The 15,183-nt window shown below is 38.1% G+C and overlaps 1 protein-coding gene and 1 long non-coding RNA gene across 2 annotated transcripts; both read right to left on the reverse strand.

The window, feature by feature from the left end:
- Window positions 1-10,591: 10,591 nt before the first annotated feature.
- On the reverse strand, window positions 10,592-11,404 carry LOC133740389 (uncharacterized). The gene is made up of 2 exons (XR_009861187.1): window positions 11,077-11,404; window positions 10,592-10,986 (listed from the first exon to the last, which is right to left on the reverse strand). It is a non-coding gene; the product is annotated as an uncharacterized LOC133740389 (long non-coding RNA).
- A 482-nt stretch (window positions 11,405-11,886) lies between these two features.
- Window positions 11,887-15,183, reverse strand: LOC133740393 (inositol oxygenase 1-like). The gene is made up of 11 exons (XM_062168343.1): window positions 14,957-15,183; window positions 14,665-14,770; window positions 13,556-13,637; window positions 13,242-13,446; window positions 13,091-13,150; window positions 12,947-12,999; window positions 12,739-12,861; window positions 12,578-12,647; window positions 12,400-12,478; window positions 12,193-12,274; window positions 11,887-12,090 (listed from the first exon to the last, which is right to left on the reverse strand). Exons 1-11 carry the CDS (start codon window positions 14,997-14,999, stop codon window positions 12,061-12,063), a joined length of 933 nt encoding a protein of 310 aa, XP_062024327.1. The 5' UTR covers window positions 15,000-15,183; the 3' UTR covers window positions 11,887-12,060.

A 15,183-nucleotide genomic window follows, 5' to 3' on the forward strand; every position in this document is an offset into this window, starting at 1 on the left:
GGGATAGAATAAGCCCATATCTGCCGTACCTCTAAGGTAGCCTGATACGCTCAAAGCAAGCGCATAATTTAACCCTGAAAAGATCGTTAGTAGTATAAGCAAATAGGGATCGTTCTATTCCGGGGATTGAGGGTACACCTGTCATTGTCAAACAATTAAACAATTAAAATTAAAACAAAGTATAATATTCACAAATGTATTCACAAAATATAAACATTTTACACGAAAAGGGGGGATTTTGTTTTTGGTTTTTTTCGAAAATGAAACTAAGTTAACAAAAACAATTAAAATGCAAAAACATAAAAATACGAATGGAATGAAGGAACAAAGATCAAAACCGAAACTTATGATTAAAATTGATTCAAACCCTAATATTGTTCATCTAAGTCATGAGAAAGGAGTTGATCATGTGAAACATTCGAAAGCAAATGAATTCCCATTTTTTACTTTTCAATGCTAATTAACCTAAGCGAAAGCACCTAGATTAATCCTATCAAACATGCAATCAAACCCTAGAAAGCTAGTCAATCATGTCATGTTTAACGCATTACACATAGAGAAAGGCTATCAACTCAAGTGTACAACTTAGTATGGAAAAGTCCACCTAATTGCAATTCTCTTTAATTAAATTCGATCTTTGTACAAAACCTTTACTACTTTGATTCAAGTTTACACAAAACGAAAAGTCGATTTCATGTTCTTAAACCTAGCACCATTCATATCGAAACCTTAAGTGTTTGCAACCACATAAGATTAAAATACAAAAGTTATCTATAACGCAAATTTAATTAAACAAACCCACATAAGCAACTCTCGAATCACAATATATGAATCTGAAAATTCTCAATTAATCATAAAAATTCCAGAAATAATACTTTGTTCAAACATATATGTCAACTAGTTCATAACCAACGAAATTCAAAGCAAAGGTTACAAAGGAGAATAGGATTACACCGTGGATGAAGATGAGATGGATGATTCACGTTGTGGATTCTTGAAACTCGAAAGCAAGCTTCAAGGATGGCTATGGATGGAAGTGCTCACGGCTTCTCTTCTTCTTCTTTGGCCTTGCTTGAACTCGTGGAGATGACTAAACTTGAAACTAGAGGATGGAAAGGAAAATGGAAAGGAAATGGAGAGACAAAGAAAATGGAATGGATGAAGGAATGTCCTTTCTTCTTTGTTGTAGCCTCTATTTATAGGCTACCAAGCAAAACTATTTGGATTTAAACAAATGATGATATGTTAGGTTTGAGCATTTAAACATTAATGGAATTTATTAGGTTTGAGTCACTTTCTACTCATTTTTCCTTCAATTAATTCTCCACCAAGACTTCAGATTTTGCCCGTGACTTCTTCATATGAAATGATCCATCATGAGTGTAGATCATTCTGTAAAATTTTCAGAATTTATCTCCATGTGTTTGGGCCGGAATTTCTGCTGGACTCCTTACAGGTCCAGTTTTCCAGTTTTGCTTCTGCAGAAAATTGGGCTGACTGTTTGAAGGCCTTCCACTTCTTTTTGGCTCTTGCACTCTTCATAAGAAATGTTTCTTAGGATGTCTAGAATGGATCTGGAAGGTTTCAGCTCATTTGAAGTTCATTTGGTCAGGTGGTCGCTCCTTCTTCCTTGCTTGGCTTGGTTTCTCCTAGCCGGAGTAGGAAAATGTGTAAAGTTGACATTTTTAGTGCATTTCCATTTTTCTCCATCATTTTATGGACCTAACACTTATTTCATCATCATCTACTCCAATGTACCTAAAAATAAAAATTGAATTAAAAATCGATTCGTTAAGGAATTAACTAAGCAAAATGTGAGGAATTAACTATTAAAATACCACATTAAAATGCTCCTATCATAGCCAAAAATGTCTTTTATGCCATTCCAATGGCGGCGTGTTGGCGCAGAGCTATATCTAGCTAACAAATTCACATCGAATGAGATGTCCTATCTAGGGCATTGAGCCAAGTACAATAATGAGCCTATTGCACTTAGATATGGGACTTCTGGCACCAATATCTCTTCGTTATCATCTGCAGGACGATACAGTTCTCTCTAGACTTCAGACGACCATGGGTGTGCTTACTTTTATCCTCATTAAAGCATCTTAACATCTTCTGGATGTAATTTGGTTGATGGACCAAAATTTCATCTGTACTGTGCTCGGGCTCCAGGTCGAGACAATAATTTGTTCTCCCAAGGCCTTTCATCTCAAATTCCAACTTCAGGTGCTTTGCGGTTTCCTTGATCTCTTCAGGAGTATCAATCAAATTCATGTCATAGACCGCCACAATTCCAAACTAGGAACTTGTTTCCTTAATAAACACGCATGGGCATAGTTTATTATTCACATATCCCATCCCGATTAAATATTCACTAAGACGGTTATACCACCTCCGTCTGGATTGGTTCAATCCATAAAGTGAACGCCTCAAACTAATGAAGAGTGTGTTCTGTGGTCTAGAACTATTTGCATCGGGTATATTAGGTCCTTCAGGAACTTTTATGTATATCTCCGTATCATGATCCCCAAAGAGATAAGCTGTGACCACATTCATAAGCTGCATATTCAGTTTTTCGGAAACTACCAAACTGATAAGGTAGCGGAACGTTATGACGTCCATTACGAGAGAATACGCCTCCTCGTAATCAATCACAGGCCGTTGAGAAAATTCTTGCGCCACTAGATGAGCCTTGTGTATCACAATCTCTTTTTTCTCATTACGCTTCCTTACAAATACGCATTTAAATTCTACGGGTTTAACATAGGGAGGTGTAGGAACAACATGTCCAAACACCTTTCTCTTTGTCAAGGAATCTAATTTTGTAATACCCTGGAAAATCCAAATTAAATTCCGTGGATTTTTAGAAATGATTTCACGATAGTAGGAGCGAGTACGAAGCTTGGAGAAGTTGTGGAATTAGTTCGAACGGTTTTATTTTCGAAAACGAACGTTTTTAGGGGGTCAACAAAGTTGACTTTTTATACGTTCAAAATTTGGGAAAACTTCCTTCATGAAAGTTGTAGAGCTCGTCGATACGAGTTCGTGGACATGTAGAACGCAATATTCGGAGTTCGTATGATTAAGTTATGAATATTTGAAAATTGGGAATTTTCTATAAATAGGAAAAATATCTGATTTTTCATTTAAGGACGAAACATTTTCATTTTTGCTGAACAGTCCCCCAGCTCTCTCCGTTCTCTCTCTTCTTTCGACCGTCAGACCCAACGGGTCTTAGCCGACCCGACCCGGATTTTCCTTCCTCCTCCGGCGTCCTCCGGCCACGACCCGGACACCATGGTGATCGCCGCTCCAAGCCCGGCCTCCCTCCGGTGTCGCCTTGCCCCGCCGCTGCCCCCAGATGGAGATCGAAGAAGCCAGCCAAGAGGAATCCGACCCGACCGGAATTCCATTTTTCCGGCGTTGCATGGGCCGATCGTTCCCATTTTCGTGATCTCCTCCTCCCCCTGATCATCCCCATATAGGCCTTGCTTGACGATTTGGAGTGTGGAGTGAAAGATCACGAGTTGAAGATTTCGACGTCCCTGATTCAATCTGGAATCTGATCAGACGCACGAGATTAATCCAACTTCAACGCTTGATCTAGGACGATCTAGGCCGAACCAGGCTTAGCTCCAGGTATGAAAGTCGACCACCCTTTCATTTTGAACCAGTTTGTAGTTGGTCACTTTGCCATCTGAGGTGGTTGACCGGCGTTGACCGCCGCGTTGACCGCCCACTGACCACCGCTTGTGGCGGCGCATCAGACCATATTTCGAGTTTTCATTATCTAGGCGATGATCTATGCATCCATACGAGCGTTTTGATATATAACATGGTCATGTTAGAAAAAGTTGATAAATAGTGGATTTACGTTTTGACGTTACTATTTAACGTTTTTACGTTTATCTTCGGTTTACGATCTGTGAAGATCTGACCATCGGTTTTGCTTCAATTTTGGATATGTTGATCGTATGACTGTCCCGGTGACCTTGTGAGGTCACGGGCGAAGATCCGACCGTTGGATCTTCGTATAATTGAGAAATAGTGATTCGGAAGGCGATTCGTGAGAATCTGACCGTCGGATTTTCATATAATTTTGTGGAGATGTTAGTAAAGGCGATTCAGGAAGATCTGACCGTTGGATCTTCGTGATAATTTTGGAGGATGATCCTAAAGGCGATCCGTGAGGATCCGACCGTTGGATCATCATTAAATTCAGATCCGACCGTTGGATCATCGTTTAATTTGAATCTGAGCGTTGGATCGTCGTTTAATTACATATTTGAGTTGTTGGCTAAGTCAAGATCATTATTGGACTAGGTGATTGACGGTTTGAGTTGGTGGACGATTGTGGATCGTATTTTGAGCTGAATTGAAGACGCAGCGGGATTATCGAGGTGAGTAAACCTCACGTGGTTCATATTACGAACCCAATATATTTAATTGCTTTATTTTGCAATCATATGAACTATTGTTGGTGTATTAGACATTCCTGTGTGAATGTCTGTATATATATTATTACGTGAAATAATATGTATTGTTGGAGTTGTGTTGAGTTTATTGTTGAGAAACAATATATTGTGAGAGGTATTGAGTTTATTGTTGAGAAACAATATATTGTGAGAGGTGTTGAGTTTTATTGTTGAGGAACAATAAATTGTTGTGATCTGTGGAGATCACTAGGTCACGAGGTGACCATGGCATCTATTAGTGAATCACGCTCTCGTACCGGGCTGGTGGTTATTAATAGTATTAAATCGTAATCACGTCTGTGGCCGGACGAGTGGTTACGTTCAGTTAGAGCTCTAGTCTGTCTGCCAAATGTGGAGTGACCTTATGAGTGAAATTGAGAGTAACTCATAAGTGTCAATATATATATGGTAACCTTATGAGGGAAATTGAGAGTAACTCATAAGGGTCTATATATATATATGAGTCTGTCTACCAAATGTTGGGAAATCTTATGAGCGAATTTGAGAGTAACTCATAAGTGTCTATATATATATATGAGAGTGAGGGATCTTATGAGCTAAATTGAGAGTAACTCATAAGTGTCTACATATATATATGAGAGTGAGTGATCTTATGAGCTAAATTGAGAGTAACTCATAAGTGTCTATATATATATATGAGAGTGAGAAAGTAACGTGGGTTTGTGGTAGTCTTGAAATCTAATAAATCAACAGTTCTTTCTTGTTTACTCATACTGGCTGTAAAAAGCTTACCGGGTTTTGTGTTGTTGCAACTCCCGGTACACTATTCAAATTGTGTAGCGGGTAATCCTACAGGACAGGAGAACCAGGACGGTGATCGTGCGGTTAGAGCAATTGTTAGAGTTTTACAACAATTGTAAGTTGTGAGGTGTGTTATGCTCATTTGAGCTTTATAATATATTGTGAGAGTGAATTGTAATAATGAACTCGAAGTTTCGAGATTTGGTTTTTTTGTAATTGTAATTATTCAGGTTTCGGATTTGAATTTATCATTCAAAATCCGGGGCGTGACAAATTTGACCTGGATTCCTTATTTCCTTTTTGGCCAATCGTCTCTTCGTTGATATTGATCAACAAAGCAGGGTTCGAGGTCATCGCATATTATAGTTTTGGTGGCCACTGCAAATATAAACATATCATCGATGATAATCTCATTTCAATTTCAAATCTCACAATTTTACCGAGATTTCTCTATTCTCGGGAGTGGGTTCAAATGTTGGAGCGTCCCCCAACATCGTCTCTTCTAGGACAGACCCATAATCCGGATTTATCTCATGAGATGAGATTGCGATGTCAAGAGGATTCGTTTGTGCCAAGTTTACCCTCTTCTGGGGATAAGAATCCTTCGAACCTGATGGTGTACCTTGCTTCTGGGCAGGGACATATGACTGGTTAGCCGCCATGGTCGTACCTCGTCCATCTGGGACTACACATCCTACAGGGACTTCTATCCTTGCAGGCACATTTGCAGCAGGTATATATGATCTCATCACTTCTGCTAGATCAGAGAAAGTGTCTGGCATATTGTATTCTATACTCTATAGATCTAGAATTGTCCGCAATTCACTATTTTCATGCAGTCTGGGGATCAAGATGAGACATTGTGGGGACATTCCATGTTAATTCACGCTGTTCATCAGGAACGGTGACGTTCTTATCTCCCCCTAACGGCGGGAAGACTGTCTCATCAAAGTGACAATTAATCCGCAAATCTAGCGGTAAAGAGATCGCATGTCAAGGGCTCTAAAGAGCACATAATGGATGGGACTCATAATCGACATGTATGCCCATCCTTTGTTGAGGACCCAACGTTGTATGTTGTGACGGCACAATTGGCAGGAGGACTGCATACCCAAATGCGCGTAAGTGCAAAACATCAGGTTCGTACCCAGTCACCAGCTGTAACGCGGAGTAAGGTTGGTAGCAGTGGGCCTCAACGGGACCAACATAGCTGCATGCAAGATTGCATAGCCCGATGCAGAAATTAGAAGCTTGGTGCGCATTACCAAGATTCTATTTGCGAGACCATCTTGGGTGTGAACATAGGGAACTATATGTTCAGCCTCAATCCCAAGGGATATGCAATAATCATCGAAAGATTTTGATGTAAACTCTCCAGTATTATCAAGTCTTATGGACTTTATGGGATAATCCGAGTGGTCAACTCTCAATTTCATGATTTGGGTGAGAGTTTAGCAAAAGCAGTGTTTTCTTATGGACAATAGTGTAACATGTGATCACTTTGTCGATACATCAACCAAAACCATTAATATTTAACTGGTCCACATGGTGGTTGGATATGTCCACAAATTTCCCTTGCATTCTGTGCAGAAAAATAGTGGTGTATGTACTAGTCTTTGCATATGATGGTCTAGTATTAAATATTCTTAACGAGTATGGCATAGTGTGTCATTATATACAAGACCCTTATTCAGAAGGGGATGCACCTGCGATGAGTTGAGGATACGGTGCATCATACTTTGACCTGGGTGTCCCAAACGGTCATGCCATAGCAAGTAGTTGCTTGAATTAGTTAGCTTCTAGCTAACAGATTTCAATTTTCTCCCATGTACGCTTCTGGCCACACACTTGGAGGTTATGCAAAGATATTACACTCATTTTTCTCAGTGGTTTCAACGTGATAACCGTTGGTTCAAATATCCTTAATACTCAATAACATTCTTCTGGAATGTAGAGATTATAAGGCCTCATTAATGGTAGGTTCAGTACCATTGGACAACATACAGTGGGTTTTGCCATAACCCTCTATCAGGTTGGATTGGCCTGATACGGTTGTCACAGAGGTATGAATAGACAATAAGTTTGAAAAACATCTCCGATCTGGGAGTATGGTGTGCGTAATAGCACTTTTAACCAGACAACAAACTTCCCCACAGAATATGCCTATTCATTTATTTAATTCAATGGATCACATGTATAAATATATTTATTGAATTAAATATATTCGAACATAACCACATTTCTATAATCCAAAATAATTGAAAACATAAATCACCAAAATCCAAAAATGTTTCATTCATTAAGATGAAATAGATATGGCACAAGGGGCCAATTATACCCATGTCTTCGAGTTCTAATTCTCGGTATGTTCAGTAACTGCCTGTAAATCCATGATCTCTAGTGCGGAATCGATAGAAAATAACTCTTCAATAAAGTTGGTATTTCGAGTTCCGTGATCGGCGTAATACTCATCTACTGCTTCGGTTATCGTACAACAGGTGCGGGACCAGCAGTCAATTCCTCCACATCGATAATAAAGATCATGCTGATTCTGGTGGCGACAGGCCGGACCAGTGTTCCTTTCAACTCGGGCTTGCTGAGTTATGGCATCATGGTTTCTACCACGTGGGCCTCTTGGGCTTTGGCCAAGTGGCAAACGGTCATATGGGCTAATTTCGTTCTGCCAATCATGTCTTGCTTCATGCAAGAAAATGGTCATCTGATGGTGAAAGTGCTCTTCCAGAGCGAACGAAAGAGTCTGTGTATCATCTTCATCTGATACTCAACTTGGAGTGTTTTCTCCATATGTTTCATTTTTTTGAAAATTATGGCACTCATATTAAAAGCCTCAATGACAACATTGTTAGCATTGATTGTTGATCTCATCTTCTTTGCAGTCAGATGAATTTTCACATCTTGAGTTCACTTTAGATAGTTTCTTCTGGAGACCTCCAAAGCAACAAAGTCAAACATGTTGAGATTTGACATTTCTTACAGGAAAGGAACAAATAATATTAGTGCTTTGGGTAATATCATCCATAAGCAAGTAATGAGAACTTCAAGTTCTATAACATGGCATGAAAAATCAGATTAGACATGTAAAATCTACTGGTTTTATCATGTGTGGTGAATTTATGAATGAAACTTCAAGTTTCTTAAATGGCATTATCGAAACTACAAGTTCGATTTATGTATGAACTACTGGTTATTTAGAACTTCTAGTTCATTAGGTACCTGCATTTTCTACACATATATTCTAGTGCGAAAATTTAGACAAGTAACTCAATAATATTGAATAGGGCAAATTAAAATAATATCTCACAAATTGGATAAATGGAAATCACAAATCAATTGAGATATTAATTGCATGCTATAACATATTAATTATCACACAATTATGTGAATAAATGCTTCTGGCAATTAATTACATATTAGATATGGTGAATCTGTTTACAATATCAAATCATTTTTCCTTTTATTTTTGATTCTGCTGGACCAAAGAAGGAGTGGGCTTGATAGTGAAGTCTATCGGGCTTAGTCTGCGGGCTTGTGACCCGGGCTTTCATGCGTAAGTCAAATGGTGTGTGAGACCTGCTGGGCTGCTAGGTCCTGTTGAGGGAGAGTGGGCCTGCTGGGCTCAAACTGGTCTGCCAAGGAATGAAAAATTATTACTCAACCCTTTCGGTAACTCCAATTGAATACGACCAGGTAAGGAAAGATGAGGTTTAGGTGGAGCGAGGCTCTCTTAAGTACACGGCCTCATCTGAACCTTGCCTAGACATCGCATCCAACTGGATGAGCCTAGTTTGAGAAGATTCATAACTTTTGTCATGGCAACATGTGGTGAGCTTCTGTTCTGGTCTTGCAACTTGGGCTTGAGCTTCTGGCTCAGATTTGTTGTTGTGACTTTGGGCTTGATTTGAGCTTCTGACTCAGCCTCATTTAATATTCACAATTATAACATAATTAAATTCAATATATGTTATTAAATCATAACGTAAATAAATTAATGCAGCGATTATGTACCTAAGGAATTGGGTTCAAACCCCATTAATGCTTCTGGCATTTCGTATAGGTAATAAATTGACAAATGCTTCTAGCATAAGGAATTATAACGGCATAATTCAAATTTGTGAAACCAAAAATTAAGCCCATAATTCTTCTATCATAATTCACGCAATAATTCAGAATTGTCTCAATGTGATAATGAAGTGATTGTGGTAATGAGCATAAATTACTATGGTAATTGCTTTGGATAAAATCAATCAAAATCAAATCACGGGTTGATCAATCACCAATTAATTGGAGTTGAATCTGCTTCTGGCAGTATTAATATTAAATGGTGGTGATAATTACTAATTGGCCATAATGGCACAGTGGACAACATGCTGGGCTGGTACACACTGTGGCTGGGTTCGAATCCTAGAAATAGCAGACTTTATTGGACAGTGCTAGAAATAGCTACAGCCAAAGTATCCTAATTTTTTTCTTTTCCAAAGAAACAATCCAAAACATGAACATGTATATATATTCCAAATAAAACAATCAGAATTTAGTATATATTCCAAATAAAACAATCAGAATTTAGGGTTCATGCATCATGGAGGATTTTTCATGTTCAATCAATAGACTCAATAAATATGAATATAAAATTAGATTTTGGAAAACATTACTTGATGAAGGACGGATGAATCTTCAGCTTATGTGTGCAGAACTGAGAAGGTTGTCTTCTCAGCCAATCCAAGAGTTATTCACCTCTTCTGAACAGCTCCCACTTCGAATGGTGTACAGGTCTCAAAACGACTCCAATGAGGCTGAAATTTGGAGGTCATATAGAAGAGGCAGAGACGAACAACTTTGATGAAGGAAAGATTTTGATCTGAGGTCACGATCAAGAGGTTTCGGGGCGTGAAAACAGGCTGATCTGCACAGGAACTAGCGTGCTGCTGTGCTGCAGGGGCAGCAGGCGTGCGACGATGCTGCAGGGGCAGTGGGGGCTGCAGGAAGGCTGCGGCAGGGGCAGCAGGGAGGCTGCGGCAGGGGGGGGTTTTTTCCTGGCTAGGGCTTTGGTTGATGATCCTCAATCTTGTCTCAATGGTAGAACTATTCGTGCTGATAACGTGTTGTAAAACTATAGTAAAAGAATTTGAGAGAGAGAGAGTTTAGACGTAGAGAATAGAATGTGTGTATTCATCTCACCATGAGGGGGTTTATATAGGAGTACATGATGTATACAAATAGGCAACGTTTAATAGTAACGTCAATTACTCCTATTCACAATCCTATCAATCAATAATCTATAGTGAAAGACATATATGACTCTCCATCTATTTACATGATATTAGCCATAATTATTTACAACAATATAGTGATATTTCTCTTTATAAGATTGAAGGAGGTCTCAAGTTCAAATTTTGTTTGTCAATACTTTAAACCTAAAGAGAATACAATTAATAATCTCATGGGATCACTATAAACATCAAAACCTTGATAGAACATAGTCTCCCAAGGAGCTATAAACCCATGTCTCAACTTTCTACATACAAATGGTGATTATTTTTGCTTCAACACCACATGAACCCCATATATACACATATACTACTCTTATTCATAATTTATGCAAATTTGCCGTCTCATGGAGACCCTTGCTCGGACTGAGTTTCAATCGGTGTAGCACAACAATCGCAGCAAGAGCCCCGTGGTGCAGGTGCGCAGCAAACACAAGCAGGACATATGGGAGTTGTATCTGCAAAACAAACAAATTCAAGATCAACATTCCCTAAGATAAAACACAAACTTGTGCATTGCTATAATGTAAATGGTATCTGGGAATTACCTAGAAACGTGAACCGTGCAGCCTCGGATGTTGTAATCGGAGACAGAACCATTGCGAAGATGAACAGAGTCACCAGAGCAGACCTCATAGAACCCCCTGACATTTCTTGTATAACAAATTCTTGCTAGCAAACTTGCTGTGATGGTAAGGATAATAGACCAAGCCAGGACATAGATATATAGGTCATTGTTTGAATGAAAGGGGACGGGTCGAAGGCGTTGTTTGAATGGGAAGGTTGATTTTCCACTTTGCGGCAACATGTATACTTTGACATTCTAGATCTTCTTCTTCTTCTTCAACTGTTCACCATTAATTTACAACATATTATTCATCGATTTATTTTATAGATTTCATATATCTTTAACAAACTAAATAGCTTATAATTGTCACGAATTGAATTCTAATCAAATTGTTTTCGTCATTTAACGATATAGTTAAGTTGACTTTAGCACCATTGAAGCTTGAGGCTCATCCAATTTTCCCAAAGATCATAGTTGACTTGTCAACTCCTTAAATAGAAGGGAGGAAATTGAGGGATGTGCCTAAATTGACTAAAGAGAACAGAGCTACGATATTAGGCCAAGCCGCCTAAATTGACAAAAGAATTGAGAGGCTATGTCCCATATGTTTATCGGATGCTTCATTTTCCTCCCTTCTTTTTGGTGAGATGCTTCTTTGCTTAAACTGGTGTTTATCGGATGTTTATCCAATCATTTTTAGCCCTTCAATTTAAAATCTAAATGAACTTGAATTTACCCAAGAAGAATAATGAAAAGAGGATTGTTAAGTTGTTACAGACAGTTTCATCAGGAGATACTATCATCAAAATGGCATTTTATTGAAGCAATCCACAATATTTAAAATACATCATACATAAAAGATTATACATAAGAGCTTTATAAAAACAATAAAGACAAGCAACTACAACTCCAAATGTCATCTATTTTTTTGTAGCTAGTTGCTCATATCCATTCCTCATGAAGTTCACCATCTTAGCTTGGCAGCTGGGAAGTACTGCAACCAATACAATTCAAGTCAATTAAATTAGTAATTAATTTAAGAAAAACACGAAGAGGATTGTGAAAGAAATGAATTCAGATCGTGCTTAGTGCTTACCTTTTCAATGAGAGAGAGATAGTACGGCTTCACCTTCTCAACATCAACCCGAACCTTGCTCTTGCTGTAAAGGTCATACTTGCTACACAGAAAAAAAAAAAAAAAAATACGAGCAGGGTTAAGAACTTGGATTAATTGAGAAACTGAAAAAAGGTAAATCAATAGGAATTCGATATGAAGAGAAAGATGTAGATTCATAGTTCATACTTGAATACATGAAGCCATTTCAAGTTTTCGACATCCTCTTCATTCATCAAGTGCTTGTAGGCTCCTGCCCTGTGTAAAGCTGCATAATCATACCAAAATTTTCTTCACAATTAGTTAATGAGGATGAGGGTTAAGTTTTCTGGTGAACTTATTATACTTCTCTATTATATAACATTACCATAGAATGAGTGGTATCTAATGACGAAAAGAGCTGCTGAAGGTAGAGTGGTCTTATTTTCTTTGGCCACCTGAAAATACCATATATTTTCCATTAACGATTTAATGGTGATAATTAACAAAGAGCGAAAGTGTTACATGATCTGAGGTTTGTATGTATACCAGATACATGTAGTCATCATGCCCCCATGACATCAATACGTTGTTGAGTCCACATTTCTCAGAGTAAACTCCATGTTTAGTGTTGTAAGCCGGATTGTTGTAGTCGGGATTCTCCTTGAAATACTGCAATAACAATATCATTCAATTGAATTATATATACATGCATTTCCGGAATAATTAATGCAAAGTAAATTTATAATAGAAGTACCTTGTGGTGAACAATGGACTCGTCAAAAGCACAACCAACTGGGAAAGTGTCACCTGTTACAAGAATCATGATGAATGATTCTGCAGTTGGAAAATATATGAAAGTTTCTTAATATAGTGGAATTTGATGCTATTTAGCAATTACCTACAACAGCCCATTGAGGAAGCTCCCCAAAGCAAGGAAGAAGAAGCACCTTCCCAAGATCTGAGATAAATCATGAGTGATCAAATAAGCTTTTCACTTTATATGAAGGCGAAACAGAGTATCAAATAATACATAGTGAAGTTATTAATACCATGGATAAGGCCAGTCAAGTGTAGCCAATCTTCATTGGGATAGTCCTTTCTAATGGCTTCAGCTGTTTGCAATAAGTGCTCAATTTGAGGTTCGTCCAAGTCTGGATCACTCTCGTCTACAACCTCATTGAGAAGTTCACAGCATTCCCATATGCTCATCTCCACCCTGTTCAATTTTCTGTACTCTTTTCTCATTCGCTGGACCTATATTACATTTTGTGTATATGTTTGCTATTAGCTTAATACTTTCACAAACATAGGAAATAAAAATGGTGTCACTACAATGAATAGCAAGGGAAATTGAATCACTTACGAAGTCATAAGTCTGGTTAATGTGATTGATCTTGTAGAATTTCTCCACACTTGGTTGCCTCTCACCTTCTGCATCATAATCCCTATTTTGCAAACCATTAAAAATTATTAGACTAAATTTAATAGATGATTAAATAGAGAGGAAAGAACGAAGTACTGAACTTCACAGATATGTAAACAACAGTGAGCTTAGTCAAAGACGGGAGCCCAAGAGAACAGATTTTTGTAATCATGAGACACAGAATCAAGGGACATAAAAAGTGGACATGACCCAACTGGGTTATTGGGCTTCCATAAAGCCCATGTTCATTATGCTTTTGCTTTTCTGCAACCCTGATCTGACTCTTTCAAGGAAAATGACATTACTAGAATATGAATTTTTTTTTTTTTTTGAAGGATTTTGGAATGCAGCCAAGCTGAGAGGCTCATCCGTACACCTGACTTGTTGTATTATAATGAAAATGATGCATAGAGGAGGACAGAGAGCCTTGACCTCTAGCAAGAATTTTTTTTTTTATTGCTAGAAATTTGTGCCACCTGATAAGAACCCATGCCCATATATTATCACTAGATGACAAAAATAAATATCTATTGATTTATGCAAGTAGTAGATGAGAAAGTAAAAGCAAAATCTCAAATTGAAGTCCTTCTATGCAAACTCATGTTACACAATAGTTTCTGATAAACTAGAGTTTGCAATGTTTTGACCCAACATACAGTGTCCAGTTTTCATTAGTTTTACCCCAAAAGTCACGCTCTCTTCCAAACTGACCACTTTGTTAAAATTGCTTCAGTTCTAGGCATCCCACAGCTTTCCATTTGTGTCATATTTCCTATTTTGTCTTGTACTTCTAACACAGCCTCATACATATTGCAAGGTATTTTTGTCGGTATAGGTTCAATCATTAACACAGGGGTCAGATTCAGTCCCTATTAAAAAGAGTTTATAGCATAGTGGTTAAAACAAAAACTGCAAAAACTTAAAAAGGATTTTGCAGCTTAGATCTGATTGCAGCTTACATCAGATCTTTATATAAACTCAGTTATGCGGCAACATGAAAACGTAAAATTATGAACCAAAAATGACACTATGCAAAGAGGCATAATAACCTAAAAGTTTGTCCAAAGGAGTTGGTATGCGGCACCAAAAATCCACCATCCAAGACCAATTCCTTTTGATCCACAACAACCTCCTTCCCTCCTCCACCTTCAACTCCTGTAATTACAACACAGAAAAACAGAGGATTAATTCATCATACCAGCAATATATTCTCATTCCACTAGAACCCACAAATATCCTGCAACAGTTTGCATCTTACCAAACAATCCCAGATGAATCCTCAAGATATTGAAAAACTAAAAGAAAGTAAAATGCATGAAGAGAATGTCATGTAACGTATACCAAACTCAGGTTGGTGCTCCTGCTGCTCAATGAGGATGGTCATCTTGAACAATCAAAACTTCGATCCCAGAAGAATAAAGAGACCAAGAAACGAAATCTGGGGTAAGAAGGAGTTTGGGGGTGTGGTGGCATTTTGAGGGGTTGGTATTTATAATCGGCCGGAGAGTCCTTCCCTGGGAATTCGGAGGTCTCGAGTCCTTCCCTGAAAAACTTAAAAACTCTCTTTG

Source organism: Rosa rugosa, chromosome 1, assembly GCF_958449725.1.
Source record: "Rosa rugosa chromosome 1, drRosRugo1.1, whole genome shotgun sequence".
NCBI classification, from domain to species: Eukaryota; Viridiplantae; Streptophyta; class Magnoliopsida; order Rosales; family Rosaceae; genus Rosa; species Rosa rugosa.

What these genes read in the sequence shown, in the direction of transcription:
- LOC133740393 (XM_062168343.1), bottom strand. Translation starts at nt 14,999, where the DNA reads ATGACCATCCTCATTGAGCAGCAGGAGCACCAACCTGAGTTTG. An exon ending in GGAGCACCAACCTGAGTTTG is followed by an intron (nt 14,771 to 14,956) that starts GTATACGTTACA and finishes TTGTAATTACAG; the next exon opens with GAGTTGAAGGTGGAGGAGGG. An exon ending in ATGATGACTACATGTATCTG is followed by an intron (nt 12,648 to 12,738) that starts GTATACATACAA and finishes TGGTATTTTCAG; the next exon opens with GTGGCCAAAGAAAATAAGAC.